The sequence below is a fragment of the Dryobates pubescens genome, chromosome 27 (genome assembly GCF_014839835.1).
Source record: "Dryobates pubescens isolate bDryPub1 chromosome 27, bDryPub1.pri, whole genome shotgun sequence".
In the NCBI taxonomy this organism is placed as follows: Eukaryota; Metazoa; Chordata; class Aves; order Piciformes; family Picidae; genus Dryobates; species Dryobates pubescens.
The window spans coordinates 9,920,725-9,942,010 of NC_071638.1; the positions used below are offsets into that span (position 1 = coordinate 9,920,725).

General features: G+C 44.7%; 1 protein-coding gene across 1 annotated transcript in view; it reads left to right on the top strand.

Moving 5' to 3' along the window:
• Positions 1-21,286, top strand: part of ZDHHC17 (zinc finger DHHC-type palmitoyltransferase 17) — an 89,526-nt gene that overhangs the window by 54,396 nt on the left and 13,844 nt on the right. The window contains exons 9-12 of the mRNA XM_054173849.1: positions 293-435; positions 5,006-5,106; positions 16,211-16,335; positions 19,832-19,894. Of these exons, the coding sequence (XP_054029824.1) occupies positions 293-435; positions 5,006-5,106; positions 16,211-16,335; positions 19,832-19,894 (432 nt within the window). The remainder of the gene's footprint in view (positions 1-292; positions 436-5,005; positions 5,107-16,210; positions 16,336-19,831; positions 19,895-21,286) is intronic.

Here is a 21,286-nt window from a genome sequence, read left to right on the forward strand (position 1 = left end):
CTCTCTTATCTCTCTCCCTCTCTATCTTCTCCCTCTCCCCTTCTTATTTCCATTTTATTTATGTAATAAATAGTCTAGCTGTTGATATTTTGGCCTCGTTTGTGCCGATTAATTTCACAGCACGGGAATATTCAAAAGAACTAGTCTCCTTCCCTCTCCGGACCGAGACACCCTACATCAAGCTTCCTGAAAGTCTAGTTTAAGTTTTGTGACTCCCATAGTTGCTGTAGAATATTGTTGCACAACCAGTTCCTAAAAGTGGAATTACTTACTGCTGTTTGTTTTTCCGTAGGAATTCCGTCAGAAGGTGATGCTGGGTACTCCTTTCCTAGTAATTTGGCTGGTTGGGTTTATAGCAGACCTGGACATTGATTCTTGGCTCATTAAGGGGCTGATGTATGGTGGTGTTTGGGCTATGGTGCAGTTTCTTTCCAAGTAAGTGTTTTATCAGGACACTGTCTGTTTAATGTGCATATAGAGTGTTTTACTGGCATATGCCTCAGATGGGCAGTCCTGGCCTGCCTTCCGCCTCGGACGGGCAGTCCTGGCCTGCCTTCTGCCTCGGGCGGGCAGTCCTGGCCTGCCTTCCGCCTTGGGCAGGCAGTCCTGGCCTGCCTTCTGCCTCGGGCGGGCAGTCCTGGCCTGCCTTCCGCCTTGGGCAGGCAGTCCTGGCCTGCCTTCTGCCTCGGGCGGGCAGTCCTGGCCTGCCTTCCGCCTTGGGCAGGCAGTCCTGGCCTGCCTTCTGCCTCGGGCGGGCAGTCCTGGCCTGCCTTCTGCCCCGGGCGGGCAGTCCTGGCCTGCCTTCCGCCTCGGGCAGTCCTGGCCTGCCTTCCGCCCCGGGCGGGCAGTCCTGGCCTGCCTTCCGCCTCGGGCAGTCCTGGCCTGCCTTCTGCCCCGGGCGGGCAGTCCTGGCCTGCCTTCCGCCTCGGGCAGTCCTGGCCTGCCTTCCGCCCCGGGCGGGCAGTCCTTGCCTGCCTTCCGCCTCGGGCAGTCCTGGCCTGCCTTCCGCCCCGGGCAGTCCTGGCCTGCCTTCCGCCTCGGGCAGTCCTGGCCTGCCTTCCGCCCCAGGAGGGCAGTCCTGGCCTGCCTTCCGCCCCAGGCGGGCAGTCCTGGCCTGCCTTCCGCCTCAGGCGGGCAGTCCTGGCCTGCCTTCCGCCCCGGACGGGCAGTCCTGGCCTGCCTTCCGCCTCGGGCAGTCCTGGCCTGCCTTCCGCCCCGGGTGGGCAGTCCTGGCCTGCCTTCTGCCCCGGGCGGGCAGTCCTGGCCTGCCTTCCGCCTCGGGCAGTCCTGGCCTGCCTTCCGCCCCGGGCGGGCAGTCCTGGCCTGCCTTCCGCCCCGGGCGGGCAGTCCTGGCCTGCCTTCCGCCTCGGGCAGTCCTGGCCTGCCTTCCGCCCCAGGCGGGCAGTCCTGGCCTGCCTTCCGCCTCGGGCAGTCCTGGCCTGCCTTCCGCCCCGGGCGGGCAGTCCTGGCCTGCCTTCCGCCTCGGGCGGGCAGTCCTGACTAACTTTGTATTTTGTGTGTGTGGGTTTTGACATGAAACATTCATTTTTTTGTTTGGAGTTGTTTTCCTGGCTGTTTCTGTGCAAGATCCTGTGCAGCTTTAGCTCCTGTAAGGCTCTGTTGTCTCGAAACGGAATTACCTGGGATGAATATCACTAAGCTAATAGAAGCTACCAGCCGGACAGAAATTCAGTCCTTCTCCAGAGGAGGGTGCTGAATGTCTGTCTACAAAGAGTTACCATCCTGAGCTTTGAAGAAAACAGTCAAGGGAAAAGTTACTAGAAAGGAGCAGAAGAAAAAAAATTGTATGTGTAGGTTTGCTTTAAAGCCCAGAATTCCAGAATTAGAGATGCAAAGGCATATGGAGAGGCTTGCAGAAAGCAATGAAGTCCAAGTTGGGTTTTGTGTTGGGGCAAGGGGTGACTTACTAGAAAGGAGTCTTTTTTCCAAATGCTTTTCATGTGTTACCTGCTCATAAAGAACTTTCGATGCCTTTGTGATGAGGTATCTGTAATTATGCACAGAGGCAGGCATGCTTAAAGAGATTGTCAAGATCTGTAGGTTACTTCATCTGTGCTTTGCTTTTCGTTGTCATGTGTGGCATACATAGAAGAAGTGAACATATCTCCATCCTCAGGAGCTTTCTGCTTTTTTATTCCTGTTAGAACCACTCTTCTATTTAAAGAGCAAAAGAATATACTTCTGTTCCCTCATTAAACCCATTTCTTGAAGTCTAATGAATGTAGTAGACTGGGAGGATGGTGAAGTGATATAGCAGGCTGTTGTCTCTCCAGGATCTTGGAGATGCTCTATTTTAGTCTTTTTGTCATCTCTGAGGCTATGAAATCTGCTGACCTCCTCTCACAGGCAGTTTATTCAGCAGTGTGAATCCTTAACCATGCCTCCTATTAGCTAGGACAACATTTGTTCAAGATTTTCTTAGAGGACTTGAGAAAGCTCCATTGGAGAAGCAGCCAGTGCTGTAAGGGTGTAAAGGAGTAGAGTGAAAACTACTTCGTGCAGGCATTTGCCCATGGCAGGCCTGAAGGCACCACCAGGATAAAAAGTAAAATGCAGCAATGTGAGGATGTTGAGGCAGATGACATAAGAAGCTTTATTTCAAGGAGCTTAGCAGTTTAAAGTGTGACTTTTGGTGTGTTTAGCAGGTTTTTCTTGAATATGGAGTTCCTTAGTCACTGACCTAGTTTGTGTCAACTAATTCAACTGTACTCAGATTTTGCTTTCAAGTGCAAGAGTATAAGAAGGTGAAAATAATTCCAATGTGTTAGTTGGTTTTTTCCTTCCAAATTTGTAGTAGCAGCATTCCATCTTGGATCCTTGCAAATCTAGTTCCATGGGAAACTAATTAACCTGGGCTTTTCCCTGGCTTTCCATTGGCAGCCATAACAGAACAGAGTCTGAAATACTTCAGTTACGTAGGCTGATAACACCAAGATCGCTTTAACTTTTATCCTTACCAAAGTGATTTTAACATGGAATCCTCATTGTATGGTTTTCCAAAGTATGTTTAGCCCTGAAATTTCATAAGTAAATGTAGCTTGCAACCAGTATCCATGCTGCAGGCTAGGAGTCTCACAGATTTCTAGCTACTTTCACAGTGTAGAATCACAGAATCATAAGTGTTGAATCATTGAAGGGTTTAGGTTGGAAGGGACCTCCAAAGGTCATTGAGTTGAACCCCTCTGCAGTGAGCAGGGACATCCTCCACTAGATCAGGTCGCATATCAAGGACAAAAGAGTCATTAGGAGCAGTCAGCATGGTTTTACCAAAGGTAAGTCATGTTTGACTAACCAGATGGCCTTTTATGAGGACATAAGCTGGTGGATAGATGATGGTAGAGCAGTGGATGTGGTTTAGCTTGATCTCGGTAAAGTATTTGACACTGTCTGCCACAGCATCCTTGCAGCTAAACTGAGGTAGTGTGGTCTGGATGGTCAGGGAGTGAGTTGGATGTGAAGTGGTTGAAGGAAAGAAGTCAGGGAACTGTGGTCAATGGGACAGAGTCTAGTTGGAAGCCTGTGTTTAGTGGAGGCCCTCAGGGGTCACTACTGGGAACAGTGCTGTTCAGTATATTCATCAACAACCTGGATGAGGGCACAGAGTGCAGTGCCAGCAAGTTTGCTGAGGACACCAAACTGGCTGGAGTGACTGAGACACCCCTCAGGCTGTGCTGCCTTCAGCCTGACTTAGCCAGGCTGGAGAGTTGGGCAGGGAGAAATTTAATGAAGTTCAGAAAGGGCAAGGATAGAATCTTGCACCTGGGAAAGAACAACCTCATGGAGCAGTATAGGTTGGGGACTGACCTGCTGGAGGGCAGTGAAGGGGAAAAGGACCTGGGGGTCCCAGTGCATGGGAGGTTGACCATGAGCCAGAAGTGTACCCTTGTGGCCCAGAAGGCAAATGCCATTTTGGGGTGGATTAGAAGGGCTGTGGTCAGTAGGTCAAGATTGGTTCTCCTCCCCCTCTGCTCTTCCCCGGTGAGGCTGCATCTGGAGTATTGTGTCCAGTTCTGGGCTCCTCAGTTCAAGCAGGACCTCAGGGAACTGCTTGAAAGAGTCCAGCACAGAGACACAAAGATGATGAAGGCAGTGGAAGATCTTCCTTAGGAGGAGAGCCTGAGGGAGCTGAGGGCTCTGTAGCTTGGAGAGGAGGAGCCTGAGAGGTGACCTCATTGCTGTTGATAAAGATGTGCAGGGTGAGTGCCCAGAGGCTGGAGCCAGGCTCTGCTGGGTGATGCCCAATGCCAGCAGAAGGGGCAGTGGTGGAAGCCGAGGCATAGGAAATTCCATGGAAACAGGAGGAAGAATTTTGTCACTGTGAGGGTGATGGAAAACTGGAAGAGGCTGTCCAGGGGGGTTGTGGAGTCTCCCTCTCTGGAGATAATTCAAGCCCTGCCTGGATGTGTTCCTGTGTGACCTGGTATAGGTGGATCCTGCTCTGGCAGGGAGGTTGGACTGGATGAGCTTTGGCGGTCTCTTCCACCCCCTAACATTCTGTGATTCTGTACAGCTACTCTTCTCATGATGTTATTTTATCCCAAGCTTGTTTAAGCTACATCAAAATTTGTCTGGTTTGGAAAGTTTATAAGAAAGAGGTGATAGAATAGAGTAGAGTAGAGTAGAATAGAATAGCGTAGAATAGAATAGAGTAGAATAGTATAGAATATACTGATCTTCTCACACTAAACCTCTAGTGTGTGCATCTCTGCAGCTGAGCAAGACACTTGCTCACTCTACCTTTCTTGTCCAATTCTTGACATTCATTTCAGGAGTTGGTGTATACATTTATCTTCCAGTCACGACCCCCTCATTTGGACCATTGAAAATGGGATTCCTTGTGAACCTTGAAGATAGAAGTGAGGAAAATGTTCTTACGATATGATTTGCAATATCCCCATCTAGTACCTATTTCCACAGAAATGGTAGCTTGGGATTGTCACTTTGAGTGGAACCCTAACCATGTAACCTTGCTCCTTCTTTACAGGTCATTCTTTGATCACTCCATGCACAGCGCACTGCCTCTCGGAATATACTTGGCGACGAAATTCTGGATGTATGTGACATGGTTCTTCTGGTTTTGGAATGATATCCTTTTTCTTGTGCAGTATTAAACCATGCTTTCTTCATGGTAGCAATATGAGATAATACCCAGATATGTGCTACAGATAAGGCTAATTAAACTTACTGACATTTGTTAAGTGGCTGTCTCCATTAAACTTTACCAATGGAAATTATTTTATCACTTTGAAAACCCTACTTGCTATTTCTTTGCTTCAGTGTCTGAAAGATTTGCCTTGAAACTGGCTTTCAGTAGTCTGTAAATTGTCCTCTGCTTTACCAGCTTCCTAAGTGGTGGAAAGGTAAGCCAGACAGTAAAATGCACCCTGGTTGTGATGCACCATGTGTAATTGCCTGTATTTTTATAGACAGTGCTTTTATGAAAAGCAGTAGATCATTTCATGGCATCGATCTGTTCCAGAGGAATTAGCTTTGCAGGTAGTTCTCTCCAAAGGTTTTGCACATTCCACTTCAAACAAACTTCAGATAGATTTTTGAAATGCATTTTCAGTCTTCAAAGGTGTATGCATGTGGTGGGTTGAAATCGCCATCCCCTCCCCCAGCTAACTGGAATTTACCCTCAGAGAAAATTTCCCCCCCCAAAAACCAACAAATCCAAGTGCCAGGTACTGCACTTTGGCCACAACAACCCCATGCAGAGCTACAGACTGGGGTCAGAGTGGCTGGAGAGCTGCCAAACAGAAAGGGACCTGGGGGTGCTGATTGACAGCTGCCTAAACATGAGCCAGCAGTGTGCCCAGGTGGCCAAGAAGACCAATGGCATCCTGGCCTGCATCAATAGTGTGGCCAGCAGGAGCAGGGAAGTCATTCTGCCCTGGACTCTGCACTGGTTAGGCCACACCTTGAGTCCTGTGTCCAGTTCTGAGCCTCTCAGTTTAAGAAGGATATTGAGACACTTGAACATGTCCAGAGAAGGGCAACGAGGCTGGGGAGAGGCCTTGAGCACAGCCCTGTGAGGAGAGGCTAAGGGAGCTGGGGTTGCTAAGCCTGGAGAAGAGGAGGCTCAGGGGAGACCTCATTGCTCTCTACAACTACCTGAAGGGAGGTTGTAGCCAGGAGGGAGTTGGTCTCTTCTGCCAGGCAACCAGCACCAGAACAAGAGGACCTCCCCTGCCAGGGGAGGTTTAGGCTGGAGGTGAGGAGAAAGTTCTTCACCGAGAGTTGTTTGCCATTGGAATGTGCTGCCCAGGGAGGTGGTGGAGTCACCATCCCTGGAGGTGTTCAAGAGGGGATTGGGCGTGGCACTTGGTGTCATGGTCTAGTCATGAGGTGTTGGGTGATAGGTTGGACTTGATGATCTTTGAGGTCTCTCCCAACCTTGGTGATACTGTGATGGTTTAGTTGATTAGATGGCGTTGGATGATAGGTTGGACACAATGATCTCGAAGGTCTCTTCCTACCTGGTCTGGTCTATTCTGTTCTGTTCTGTTCTATTCTAACAAACTCAGAACTCAGAAAGCAGAAGGAAAGCTATATTGATAAAAAGGTAAACTACAATCTAGCAGTATAAAATGCAATGAAGGTGTGCAAAATGTATTTACCTATATTTACAACTCAGAGAAACACAACTGCATCAGAAGTAGCCTCATGGGTAGTCCAAGGGTTAGCAACCTCCTCCCTTCTCTTCCTTGCTTTCCTGGTACCTCACACACAGTAGTCAAAATGAAGATTATAATCCCAGCAAGGTGACAGAGAGAGAGAGAAAAATTGCAAGCAGAAGCAACAGAAGAAAGCAGCAAGAGCTAGCTGTGCAGCCAAGTATAAGCTATTCAGGGAGCAAATGGAATGATCTGTACCTATCAGTAGTTGTTATTCCATGTCCAGTGGTAATTGGTTTACCTTTTTTTTTTACTCTAAGCCTATGGAAAAGCCCTACTTTTATTTTGCAATTAGGAACTAGGCTAAAGTTCCACCTTTAAACTATAACAATGTGTTAACACCACTAGATTATGGAGATTCAACAAATGCCCATCTCTTTATGTTTTTGACTTTCTGTCTAGACAGGAAGCCTTCTTTACTCACAAGGGTAGAAACTCATTCAGAGTTCCCTGAACATTGCAGGTCGTTTACCTTGGAGAAGGGCATTCATGTTTTTAAACAACTGTCTTAGGTATTGTAGTTGCAATAAACAAGGAAACTAAAATAGAGATTCAACCTTCATCTACTTCAGCATGGACACAAAGTTCTTACAGCTGGAAACTTAATATTTCTAATGGATGTTGGTGGAGTCCCTGTCCCTGGAGGTGTTCAAAAAGGGGATGGATGTGGCAGTCGAAGCCATGGTTTAGTTAGTCACGAGGTGTTGGGTGATAGGTTGGACTTGATCTCTGAGGTCTTTTCCAACCTTACTGATTCTATGATTCTATGACTTCTCCTGGAAGCTGGTTTTCTTTCCATCCTCAAAGGAATTACCACGAAACAAGAGAGCAGCAGTGCAGCCCTTTTATCATCTTGTCAGTCTGTTCTCCAGCCTTTAGCTAAACAAGCCTCACACTTTTGGATTGAGAACAGAGGGAAGACCCTGCTTCCATGCTGCCTTTGGCTTGCATGCTGACATTGTTTGCAAAGGTGCTGCTGTTAATAACAGCAGTTCTCTGTGACTGGAGGGGACTGCTATTTCATGTTTAAAACCCCTAAAATCTAGGAGCTTTATGTAAACATGAAAATATTGTTATCAATATTGACACAAGTGTATCTTGAAGTTATTTAGACTTGCTGGTCTCACTACCAGTCTCTCTGCCTAGCCTGACTTTCTGTGGTTTCTACTCAATTGAATTTACTAGTAACTGGCTAAGGAGAGGAGAGTACAGAATGCATATGGAACACGCTTTACAAAGCAGCTCTTAAAAACTGAGGTAGACTTTGCCAGTCTTTATGGAATGGAGTAGAACTATCTAAATATGTCATGCCTTTGGGACTGAAGGGGCTTTTCTGTTCTTTTTTTGTTTAGAAACCGTGACTTTTGGCAAATAGTAAAATACAAGTTTCAGAAGCAGGTAGGCTGAACATGAGCTTGCAGTGTGCCCGGGCAGCCAAGAGGGCCAGTGGCATCCTGGCCTGCATCAGGAACAGCGTGGCCAGCAGGAGCAGGGAGGTCATTCTGCCCCTGTACACTGCACTGGTTAGGGCACACCTTGAGTCCTGTGTCCAGTTCTGGGCCCCTCAGTTTAGAAAGGATGTTGAGTTGCTGGAAGGTGTCCAGAGAAGGGCAACGAAGTTGCTGAGGGGTTTGGAACACAAGCCCTATGAGGAGAGGCTGAGGGAGCTGGGCTTGCTTAGCCTGGAGAAGAGGAGGCTCAGGGGAGACCTTATTACTCTCTAAAGCTACCTTAAGGGAGGTTGTAGCCAGGTGAGGGCTGGTCTCTTCTCCCAGGCACCCAGCACCAGAACAAGAGGACACAGTCTCAAGCTGCACCAGGGGAGGTTTAGGCTGGAGGTGAGGAAGAAATTCTACACAGAGAGAGTGATTGCCCATTGGAATGGGCTGCCCAGGGAGGTGGTAGAGTCACCATCATTGGAGGTGTTCAGGAGGAGACTTGATAGGGTGCTTTGGTTGCATGGTTTAGTTGATTAGGTGGTGTTGGATGATGGGTTGGATTCGATGATCTTGAAGGTCTCTTCCAACCTGGTCTGGTCTGGTTTGGTCTGGTCTATTCTATTCCAACTAGACAATCTCAGCCCCTCATACCTTGTAGGTTTTCTTTAGAAACATCAGCTTGAATCAGCTAAAACTATGTGCAGCTGAAATCGTAGACCATACTAAAATAAATGACTGCACAGCCAACACACCTTGATGACAGCCTCTCTCTTGATGTACAGCACTGTCCCTTAAGGCTGCCTAGTGGTGAGATTTTTATCCCAAAGCTCATGTTTTCTTCCTGTTTGTACTAACTTGCTCAGGTTTTTTTAAGCCATTTTGATTGACATGAAGTTTGAGGGGTTTTGAGGTCACAGAATGACATTCATTGTCCACTAGAAATAGTAACTATAGACAAATAGTTACCCTGATGAGAAGTCTGAATTCTGAATGTCAACAAAAATACTGTGCTGCTTCTGTTCTTTATGGTAGGTGCCTCAAAACCTTTGCTACAATCCTTTTGTATGCAGAAGTATTAGTCTAAAACTTCAGTTACTAATTGCTGTCATTAGAGCTGACAAGCAGTTTTAGATACTTAGTGCTTGAGGCCGTCTTCCTTTAATTGGTGATTTTTAATTGGAAGGCTTTGTAATAAGATTCCAAATTAATTCATCATCTGGAAAATTGCCCTGTAGCATTATTGGGGGGAAAAAAAAAGAAAGAAAATTGTCTGCCTGCTCTATTTTTATAGCATGAAGCACAGCATTGTGGTTGGAGAAAGGATTCTTGTAGTTTTACAGCTTTCTGTGATTCCTTAGAGCAGGCCAGAATGTACCCTGTAATGTGCAAGTGATGAAACCCATCCTAGTCATTTTCACAAATCCTGACCATCTTTTGCTCAGGGAGAAGTTTCTAATCCTAAGAAAAAAACCTGCCATGAATCTCCTCACTGCAGCTCTATCACAGAAATAATATGAAGGTCTTAACTGCTGCAAGTGTTACTTTAATATTCAGGTGTTGGGTAAGAATTTCCTTTTCTTGTAGACATGTTGAAGGTGTCTGGAAGACCATCTGGTCTTCTAGACTCAATCCTTATGAGACAGAAAAGGGCAGTCAAGAACAAACAAAACTGAAGGGTAGCAGTGGGGTGTTTTTTGTTGTTTGTTTGCTTTTGATTTCAGGATGTTCACGTGAAAAATAAGTCTTAAGGCTTCATGGTGTGTCTTCTAAAAGACCATTCCTGAAAGTAGATTGCAGCAGTTTAGATGGATCTGGTTTACTGAGGCTTTTTTTTTGGTGTGTGAATGTTTCCATTGTATTTTTTTCTCAGCAGCTTCTGAGTCTGGTGCATGTGTTAAAAAGGAATCCTATTTTTGCTGGGAATGAGGAAGTTATGATCTCTGTATTTATGGATAGGAATTGATGCTCCTGTGCTTCCCAACCACTGTTCTGCTGCTCCCCTTTTAGCTGTGTTTCACCCATAGCAAAGGATCTGCCTTTCTCTGTTAGTTTTTAACTTCTGCTGTTTGCAGAGTAGGAGGAAAATACCCTCAAAACCCCTACACACTAAATCACCATGTTTTAATTGAAATTTTAAAGGGGAGGGGGGGACAGGAATTGCTATTTAAAAGAACATTAATAATATGAAACAAGAACTTCACATTTCCTTCTTTTTCATTTACATTTATAGGTAGAGCATTCTCCTGTGTCCTGTGAAGGTTCCGGATACATGTACTGAGTTTACATCTCAGTGGTTCACACAGTCTGTTCAGTTCCAGCTGAGCAAATACTGCCTCTTATGTCAGAAAGTTCTTACACTGCTCTGTTTTTCCAACAGAGTCTGCTGTAACTCAAAATACTCAGTGGATTATCATTTTGGTTTCTAATCAATAAGGTTAGAAAATACCTCAGAGATCATCAAGTCCAACCTATGCCCCAATACCTCGTGACTACTAAACCATGGCTCCAAGTGCCATGTCCAATCCCTTTTTTAACACCTCCAGGGATGGTGACTCCACCACCTCCCTGGGTAGCACATTCCAATGGCCAATTACTCTTTCTGGGAAGAACTTTCTCCTCAACTCCAGCCTAAACCTCCCCTGGCACAGCTTGAGACTAAGTCCTCTTGTTCTGGTGCTGGTTGCCTGGGAGAAGAGACCAACCCCCACCTAGCTACAACCTCCTTTCAGGTAGTTGTAGAGAGCAATGAGGTCTCCCCTGAGCCTTCCCTTCTCCAGGCTAAACAATCCCAGCTCCCTCAGCCTCTCCTCATAGGGCTTGCGCTCAAGGCCTCTCCCCAGCCTCATTGCACTTCTCTGGACACATTCAAGAGTCTCAATGTCCTTCTTAAACTGAGGGGCCCAGAACTGGACACAGGACTCAAGGTGTGGACTAACCAGTGCAGAGTACAGGACAGAATTACCTCCCTGCTCCTGTTGCCCACACTATTCCTGATGCAGGCCAGAATGCCATCGGCCTTTTTGGCCACCTGGGCACACTGCTGGCTCATGTTCAGGTGTTGTCAACCAGTACCCCCAGGTCCCTTTCTGCCTGGCTGCTCTCCAGCCACTCCAACCCCAGCCTGTAGCACTGCATTTTGTTCTACCACTTCCATTTGCTGCAAATGGGAGTATGCAGTTTTCATTAATTAAACTTTTTTTTTTTGGCTCTCCTTGCAGTGCTGAGATTATGAGGTGATATGAGCCAGTTTAGCCAAGGATAAATTATTTCTCAAATTATAATGCTGTCTTGATTGTTTTATTTCAGTTAGCCTTCCTGTAATGGTGGGGTTGAGGTGAAAGGAAACAAGCACTGCACACTTTTTCAATTAAAGATCATGTGAAAAAACTCTGTGCGAGAGAATTCACGGTGGTTTTCCAGGCTTTCCCAAAGCCATTACCACAGCAGTTTTAAAAACTGAAACAAGCCCATTAGTGCAGTTAAGCAGTTAAAAACCTGGGTTTTTTTTAATGCCCACACACTCCAAAATTAGCTTCAGGAAAACAGCAAAAAAAAAAACAAAAGCTGTGCCTGCAGAAAGAATGAAGCTGGCAGACAGCTTTCTAGAAGAGCCAAAGACCCAAAGAATTGAAACCCCAGGCCTGGCTACCCAGACCTTCTGTTCCATGTCCAAGTAATTTTTCTGAATTCAATAAAACCCCCCAAAGAAAAACCTGTGGAGTAGGGAATGTGGCAGTGAAAGAATATTTTTTGCAAGCTAAGGGATTTTTTTTTAATATTATTTTTTTTATGTTGGGCAGAACTGGAGGGAGAGCTTTTGCAAAGCTTCCACTGAGTGAAAAGGGAGATTGGCTTGCAAATGTTGAGTCACATGAGGTTTCTTGTGTATTTTATGGAGTAAAATGGGAGAAGAGTTAAGTTCGGAAAAACTCTGCCTGCAGAATTTTTCTCAGGTGGCTTGGATCTGAGGACAGCTTCTCTGGCACACAGGTTGACAAATTTTAGCCAGTAAGAAAAGACAGTTTGAAAACTTGATGGTTATAAAACCTCCTTTTACTGGATAGAAAATAAACTGTCTTTTCCACTACCTTCTTTAACAGTCTGGGCATGACATACAGTAATTTGAAATAGGTTATCATAGTATCAGTCAGGGATGGAAGGGACCACAAGGATCATCTAGTTCCAACCCCCCTGCCATGGGCAGGGACACCTCACACTAGATCAGGCTGACCACAGCCTCATCCAGCCTGGGCTTAAACACCTCCAGGGATGGGGCCTCAACCACCTCCCTGGAGAACCCATTCCAGGGCTTCACCACTCTCATGGGGAAGAACTTCCTCCTCACCTCCAGCTTGAATCTCCCCACCTCCAGCTTCATTCCATTCCCCCTAGTCCTATCACTCCCTGAGATCCTGAGAAGTCCCTCCCCAGCCTTCTTGTAGGCCCCCTTCAGATACTGGAAGGCCACAATTAGGTCTCCTGGGAGCCTTCTCTTCTCCAGACTGAACAGCCCCAACTCTTTCAGTCTGTCCTCATAGGAGAGGTGCTCCAGCCCTCTGCTCATCCTCGTGGCCCTTCTCTGGACACCTTCCAGCACCTCCAGATCCCTCTTGCAATAGGGGCTCCAGAACTGGATGCAGTACTCCAGGTGGGGTCTCACCAGAGCTGAGCAGAGGGGGAGAATCCCCTCCCTTGACCTGCTGGCCACACTTCTCTTGATGCAGCCCAGGCTCTGATTGGCTTTCTGGGCTGCAAGTGCACACTGAGAGCTCCTGTTGAGCTTCTCGTCCACCAGCACCCGCAAGTCTCTCTCCTCAGGGCTGCTTTCCAGCCAGTCCCTGCCCAGCCTGGATTTGTGCCTGGGATTACCTTGACCCAGTACCCTGCACTTGGTCCTGTTGAACCTCATGGGGTTGGCTTGTTCCCACCTCTCCAGCCTGTCCAGGTCCCTCTGGATGGCATCCCTTCCTTCCAGTGTGTCTGCTGCACCACACAGCTTGGTGTCATCAGCAAACTTGCTGAGGGTGCACTAAATGCCACTGTCCATGGCACCCACAAAGATGTTGAGCAAGCCTGGTCCTGGAACTGATCCCTCTACCTTTAGTTGTACCTTTAGTGTTTGTAACAGATGTCTGATTAAGGTATTTTTAGTGGGGAGAAAAAAGAAAAAAGGACAAACAAAAACCCAGTTTTCATTATTGTGGCTAAAAACCTATGATGATACTTCCAGTATCCAGAAAAAAAAGTAATCTCTCTAGCTATACAAATAACTTGAACCAGCTTATTCTTGGCATCAGGTAATTTTAGGAGAAAAATAAGAAGAAATTAGATTGTATAAATATTGAAGTCAAAACTGTTCCTCTGCGCTGTATCAAGTGAGTATTTAGGTTCTAGCATAGCTGGTGGGTTTTTCCTTGCTATTATAAACTTGCTGGAAAGAGCTGGTTAGAGGAAAGATTTGTTGCTATATAAGAAGCATGATTAAAGCTTTCACTTAACTTGCCTATATGTTTTTATTAAAAATTCACAGCCAATTCCTTCCCCTAGGGGAAGGAAAACAAAAGTTATTTGGGATTTGCTTCAATGAACAATGGACTGTGTCACCACTGCTGTAGTTAAAAGAGCCCTTCATACTTTAGGGTTCTTTCTCATCAGAAGAGCAGTGTAGAATAGAATAAAACAGGATTAACCAGCTTAGAAAAGACCTTTGAGATCATTGAGTCCAACCTATCACCCAGCACCATCTGATCAACTAAACCATGGCACCAAGTGCCTCATCCAGCCTCTCTTTAAACACCTTCAGTGATGGTGACTCCACCACCTCCCTGGGCAGCACATTCCAATGGCCAATCTCTCTTTCTGGGAAGAATTTCTTCCTAACATCCAGCCTAAACTTCCCCTGGCACAGCTTGAGACTCTGTCCTCTTGTTCTGTGGCTGGTTGCCAGTGTAGAAGGATTTGAGATTCTTATTCTATAGAACTAGTGGTTGGGAATTTTTGTTTTTGGAGGGGTGTGTGTGTGTCATTTAATATTTTCTTGAATATGTACCATATAGTTTTGCTTATTAATGGTTTTATGTGTTATTTTTCGTCATACTGTCCAATGCTTTCAATCAACATTTTCTCCAAGAACAGTTAAAGAGAACAGAATAATATTTGTTGATATATAGTAGAATATATTTGCATATCTATTCTAATTTCAAAGTCAAAAGCATGGCAAAAAGGTGTTTGGTTTTTTTTTTTTGGGGGGGGGTTGTGTTTCTATGGTTTTTTTTTGGGGGGGGGTGTGTGGTGGGCAGTGTTTTGTTTTGCTTTTGGAGTGGTTTTATTGTTGTCTTTCAAGTGCTCTGTACCGGTTCAATACAGCTTGCCCTGAATTGCTTGGGTATAAGTCCTGTATGCACGGCTTTGTGGTGCAATATATTAAACTTCAATTACATTAGAGGTTCTAATGACTACCAAAGAAGAGAGAAGTATTTATTGAAGTGACTCAAGCTGTGGTGTAATTTGGGTGTGCAGTGATTTGTGCCTGAGTAATAAGCATCCTTTTAGCCAGGATAGAAGCCCCTGCCACCACAGCTTTGTGAAATATGGCTTCTCTCTCCATGCAGTTACGACTAACAGCTGACAGATATATTTGGTCAGGTTGGTTAAGTCTTTTGTAGGTTTATCAGGGCAAGTCATTTTCCACATGTTGTGGCAGAGCCATGTCTGAAGTGCTTGTGAGCAGGAATTAACCAATCAGGCGATGCCCCACGTTGAATCGGCGCCGATTAATGCTGTAACGTGGTGGGCTGAAATTTCCCCCCCAACATTCAGTTTGCCAGACCAGCTTAGTTGGAGGCAAATGAAAGCTGTATTTACAAGCAAAACTACAATCTACAATGCAATGCAAGGAATATGTAAATATCTGTAAATACTGTAAATACTGCATATTTGTACAATTAATAAACAGCAGAAGAACCCCCCCAGGCTGAGGCCCAGGGGAAGCTACTAGCTTCTTCCTCCCTGCCTCTCCCTTACTCCTCTGTACAAAAAGGACAAGAGACAGAAGCAGAGAAGTTAATACCAGTCACAAAAGCAGTGCAGCCAGGGTCAAGCAGAAGCAAGTAGGTATCTCCCAGCCTGAGGAAGTGAGAAGAGTCAAAAAGTGTTTGGGGAACTAAATGGGATTGGTTAGAATTATCTTTGTTTTCCTTTCTACACCCAGTGGTGATTTACTTACATTTTCTGTTCCAGATCTGTGAAAAATTTTTAAAGGCATAGCCTAAAACGACTACAGCTTGGTTTTTTTCAGCACCACTGCTAAGAAATGGTGTTTTTTTCTTCTGTGAAGAAATGTCAAGTGTTGTAAGCCTAGGCGTGCCTTATGGCAAGTACTTCAACACAGGAAACGTGTTTTAAAACTCAGGGCTGCTTTCTGTCTTGATATGGTAACTGCTTTTACAAACACTTCCACAGAAGCTGTGAGTCTGTAAGTATTGGATGCATTAGGATGTTAAAAATAACTTTCATTGAGCTAAAATGTGGGTGTCGACTTCCAATAGGAGCAGGTCTCAGACAGTGCCCTTCTTGGAGATAAGTAGTGTCGAGATGTGATTGCCATGCACCAGTGCTCATTGCAGCACGGCTCCTTCTATGGCTAGAAAGAGTTCTTTCTGTAATCTAACAGGAATTTCAGGCCACTGAAGACCTAGGCAATCAAATGGCTGCCTTATAAATAGAGCTCTGAAATGTTTACTGTGAAAACAGGAAATACCTTTCAGAAGATAAATTTCATGGAATTCATGTAAAGAGAAAATAAGTGCAAAACCTGGACTATCATTATTCATCCTTTAGAAGGGTAAGAACTGCCTCATTGAGAAGTTAAAAAGTTTCCAGTCTCCATCAACAGCCAGTCCTGACTGCCTAGCTCGTTCTTACAGCGGCACTGAGTTGTGTAAAAATCAGGAGACAGTGGCTCAAAGACATTGAATAGAAAAGAAATGTGTTTAGATTTTCTGTCAGCATCATCAACGAGTGTTCTCAAGAGCAAGTTTGGGTTCAAATGTTAGATTCCTTGACTTCAAACACATCTCAATTTTTTCTTTATACATCTTCCATTCCTTGCTAATAGCATTGCACTTTTCTACAATTTTGGAAAATCCTGGAAGTCTGATCCAGGGATCATCAAAGCCACAGAAGAACAAAAGAAAAAGGTAAAGCCACGGGATAATGTGAAGCTCGATCTTCAGCAGCCTGCCACCAGTTTGGGTCAGAGCGATTTGCTGTTCGCTACGTGAGGTTTTTAACAAACCATTGTATAGCAAAAAGCCCTAAAATGCTGAACAGTTTTCCATCCAGGGTGTTGGCTTTGTTTCTTTTATTATTCTTTGGGATGTATGTTCAAATACTCACTGGTCCAAAGTTAGGTCATTCTGAGGAACAAAATCACCACTCACATTGTGTGAAAATGGAAATGAGAAGTTGCATAGTTTTGACTGACTGAAACAAATGGTCCATTATGGGGTCATAGTATCAGTGTCACAGTATCAGTCAGGGTTGGAAGGGACCACAAGGATCATCTAGTTCCAACCCCCCTGCCATGGGCAGGGACACCCCATACTAGATCAGGCTGGCCACAGCCTCATCCAGCCTGGGCTTAAACACCATGGTTTAAGGGTCCGTGGTTTGTAATGCTCAGACTTTAGAGCACCTCTAGTTTGCTGTAACTTTGTGTCTAAAAATATGAAAATAGGGTTGGAATGTTGGTTTGTTTTGTGGGGTTTTTTGTGTTTTTTTTTTTTTTTTTTTTTAATTTTATTTAAATATTAGTGGAAATAGGAAAGAGCTAACAATTTCTTTATAAGCCCAGCACTGCTCTTAGCATCCTAATGTTGCTTCTTTTTTAAAGCACATTATCCTCAGCGGCCAAACTCAGTGTTGCATATTTGAATGTCATACAAGCAACAGAAACATTTTGGTTGGTTTTGGGCAAGTTTCCTAGAGGCTCCCATCCTGCCAAAACCCAGTTTTGTGCTCCTATTTCGTGCTCATTTGTGAATACACCTGTTTGGATTGACATGGCACGCTTGGAATTACAGCCTTATGCAGGGATAAACATATAAAAGCCTTTAAAAGGTGATTGTGAGGAAATCATAGAATGGTCTGGGTCAGAAGGGACCTCTGAAGGTCACCTAGTCCAACCCCCTCTGCAGGAGCATCTTCAACTAGATCAGCTTTAGTGATTTTTGCTTTCTGTGATAGATGATTACTGAGTTTGTAGGTAGTCAATGTGCAGCTTTGCTTTTGCAAATTGCCTTTCTGTTACTGCAAATTTGTCACTGTAAGGCCCATGCTAAATTCTCTTCAGCTGGACTAAATTACTTAAGTGGAAGAGTCAGCCACTGCACTTTGGTACGGATTCAGCTAACTGCAGAAATGTGGAGTTCATTGGATCTTCTTGCTTAGACACTTAAGTGTGGTTACCAAAGCCTTGCTGATCTGGATGGGAGTTGTAAAATGCAGCTTCTTCAGTCAGATGTGCATGGCTAAGAATGTTTTGGTTGGTTTCCATTGCAGCTAATCAGATTGTGAAGTGATCTATTATCAGGGGCAGGAACCACTGTAGGCTGCATGTCTTCCCTTTGTGCAGTGTACTCCTTCCTTATGCTTTATTGCTTTGTCTCCAAATGTTTCCTGTTGAATTAGGCTTTGGAATAAGCAACCCAAAAATTTCTTTTCATTCCAGATGACCAGGCTAAGTATGTTTGGAAATGTGTAGCAAGCAACCATTTCAGATGTTTATTCTGCTTATGTGCCATTTCCTTTCTCCTGTGTCACAAAATAACCCAAGTGACTCTCAAAATAAGTAAATTAATGATAATTAAACAATTTTAAGTGTTCAGACCAGAATGTTAACAGTTCAGAAGCACAGAAAATAGAGTCAGTGTTTACAAACCATAAAAATGTGGCTTCAATGTGAGTCTCAAATCTATCATCTCTAAGAAGAGTTATGTTAGAGGTGCTTCTCTGTTCTTGTTTGGTTCTGTTCTGTTGAGCTTTGGGATCCTGCTTGTGGGCAATACTGAACTGAGTTTCCATGGTGTTGAGCATCCTTTGTGCATCCTTTCATTAGTCTGTAGCATAGTTCCTCTGAAGACAGGGGAGCTATTTATGAAATTGTCCAAAATCAAATGAATTAAATTGTTCAAGGTGTCAAAAACCACAGTGTTGAAATCATGGCAGTTGTTGGTAGTGGTTGGGTTCATCTGGTTTATTTACAAAAGTGAGGGAATTTGTTTACCAACCTGTGAGGCAGGCCCTTGAGTCTCGAGGCCTGTGTTGGGCAGTGTTGCAGTGCAGAAGGGCTGTTTGATACTGAAGTTAGCAAGCTGCAAGAGGGCTGTGGAAAGCCTTATGTGTGGCAGTGGCTGGTTAGGGGATCTGAAAGGTTACAGTGGTGCAAACAAAGGTCAATAGCAAATGGAATTACAACAAGCAAGGAGGGAAAACAGCACAAACTTTCGAGTTTAGAAGTGCTAGAAACCTGAAGATCGCTCCTCACTTACCTGAGACCAGCAGGGAAATCCTCAAGGCTGATTGACCCCCAAACTGTTGACTGTAGCTTTTGGTGATTTCTTTGAAGAAAAGTTTCCATCATTTTTTTCCTAGGCAGTTATGAGTGCAGTATTGTGGAGGAAAAGTTCAATGGCTTCAGTCAAGATACCCACTTTCGTGGTCATCATGTCATTAAGGAAATTAGGTTCATGCTTCTGTGATGAGAAAATAGTTCTGAAGACTAGTTTTTGGTTTTTGCTTCTGTAGTTAGAAGCTCCCTTGGTGCATATGCTATATGTGGTTTGAAAGGGAGCAATAGATTTCCTCTATTTGCCATTAGGCTGTTTTTGCTAAAGTGAATTCCTTCTGGTCCAGGCAAAGCTATTCTGGCACAATAAAGGTTTTCAGGATATTTTCCATATGTTGCAAATGTCATTGAAGTCTCACCTGGCATGATGGCAGCTGCTGAATTTTAAACTATTTAAGCTATGGGAACTATTTGATGGCAAAATAGGTTCCTTCTATTCCAACAATGCAGTACTGAAGGAGTGAAGTTATCATTGAGTGTGAGGATATAGGCATGCTTTAAGCGGCAGCTGCTTCTGTGTATCACTTCACACCGAAGTGGAGCATTATCTGTAAGAGGAGGTTTGGTTTGCATTATGTCTGTTCTTTCTTGAAGCTTTAGCATGTGAGGAAAGAGGTGAATATAGATGTGAAGGTTGTGATGGTATACCTAGGGTTAAAAAAGTCTGCTTTTTAGACTGGCAGATCCTGCTAGCTAGGTTTATTTGTGTTTCTGCTTGGAAATTTGGCTGCAGTAATTTTAACAGATTTAACAACAGGTTAATCAAACTGATGCTAATCACTCTGTGGGTGTATCAAAATTAATGTGAGCTTGATTTTTTCCTATACTTCTCTTCTCCACTAGGAGTAAATAGAAACTAGAATTAATTTAGGCTCAGATGTGCGTATTGGATTAACAAAGTAGATATTAAATCCATTCCAGATGAATTTAAGTAGTTCCTGTGTGTAAAAAGTACCTCAAATGACTGAGTCCACAGCCATTTACTGAAAAGCAGCAATTACACTGGTTGTCATCATATGTTTATATATTGGATTCTAATTTGGCTTTCATTTTGTCTTTTTCTGCAGACAATAGTAGAGCTTGCAGAGACAGGAAGTCTGGACCTCAGTATATTCTGCAGTACCTGCTTGGTAGGGTATTTTTTTTCTCCATCAGTTGCATCACTCTTTGTTTTTGATTAGTTGGTGTTTTGTGGATTTGTTGTTGTTGTTTGGTTTTTTTTCTTCCTCCCCAACCCCCCCTTAATGTTAGGCCAAAATTAGATGCTCCTAGGCTGAACACATTTTTATACCTTAATAATGCAACTTCAAGGGCAGGATTTACTTACACTCTTTAATGTGAGTGGTGTTCAATAAATACCATTGAACAAGAACTAAATCATTAATAAGGTAGTTATGTGAAGAAGAAACCACCACATCCATGCATATAAATGGGTAACATAAGAATGTAATATAATAATATATCTGTATGCAAAAACTCTGCAACAATAAAAAGAAAAGAAAAAAAATACTTGTTGTGGAAATAAGTGAAATAAGTGGCCAGGATTGAAGTCCAGCTGTCCAGCGTGCCTACCAAGGTGGCTGGGTGGTTATACACCTAACATGCTATGGAAATGGAGTAGAGTAGAGTAGGTTGGAAGAGACCTTCAAGATCATTGCGTCCAACCCATCGTCCAACATCACCTAATCAACTAACCCATGGCACCAAGCACCCTATCAAGTCTCCTCCTGAACACCTCCAATGATGGTGACTCCACCACGTCCCCAGGCAGCCCATTCCAATGGGCAATCACTCTCTTTGTGTAGAATTTCTTCCTCACCTCCAGCCTAAACCAGCCTAAACCAGCTTGAGACTGTGTCCTCTTGTTCTGGTGCTGGGTGCCTGGGAGAAGAGACCAACCCCCACCTGGCTACAGCCTCCCTTCAGGTAGTTGTAGAGAGCAATAAGGTCTCCCCTGAGCCTCCTCTTCTCCAGGCTAAGCAACCCCAGCTCCCTCAGCCTCTCCTCACAGGGCTTGTGCTCCAAACCCCTCCCCAGCTTTGTTGCTTTTCTGTGGACACGCTCCAGCAACTCAACCTCCTTCCTAAACTGAGGGGCCCAGAACTGGACACAGGACTCAAGGTGTGGCCTAACCACACTTTGAGTGTGCAGTGTATAGGGGGAGAATCACCTCCTTGCTTCTGCTGCCCACACTGTTATAACAAGTGTCATTCCACACCCCTGTAGCTTAAAATATTATGTGGTGCTTCTAGTAAGATTTTATTTCCTTCCTCACCATCCACTCCCTCAAAAGAGTAAATTTGGTTTTTAATTTGGCAGCAACTGGGAGGGAAACAGCCAACTGTTGAGTTGCTGGAAGGTGTCCAGAGAAGGGCAATGAGGCTGGAGAGGGGTCTGGAGCACAGCCCTGTGAGGAGAGGCTGAGGGAAAAGAGGAGGCTCAGGGGAGACCTTCTTGCTCTCTACAACTCCTTGAAGGGAGGTTGTAGCCAGGTGGGAGTCGGTCTCTTCTCCCAGGCAACC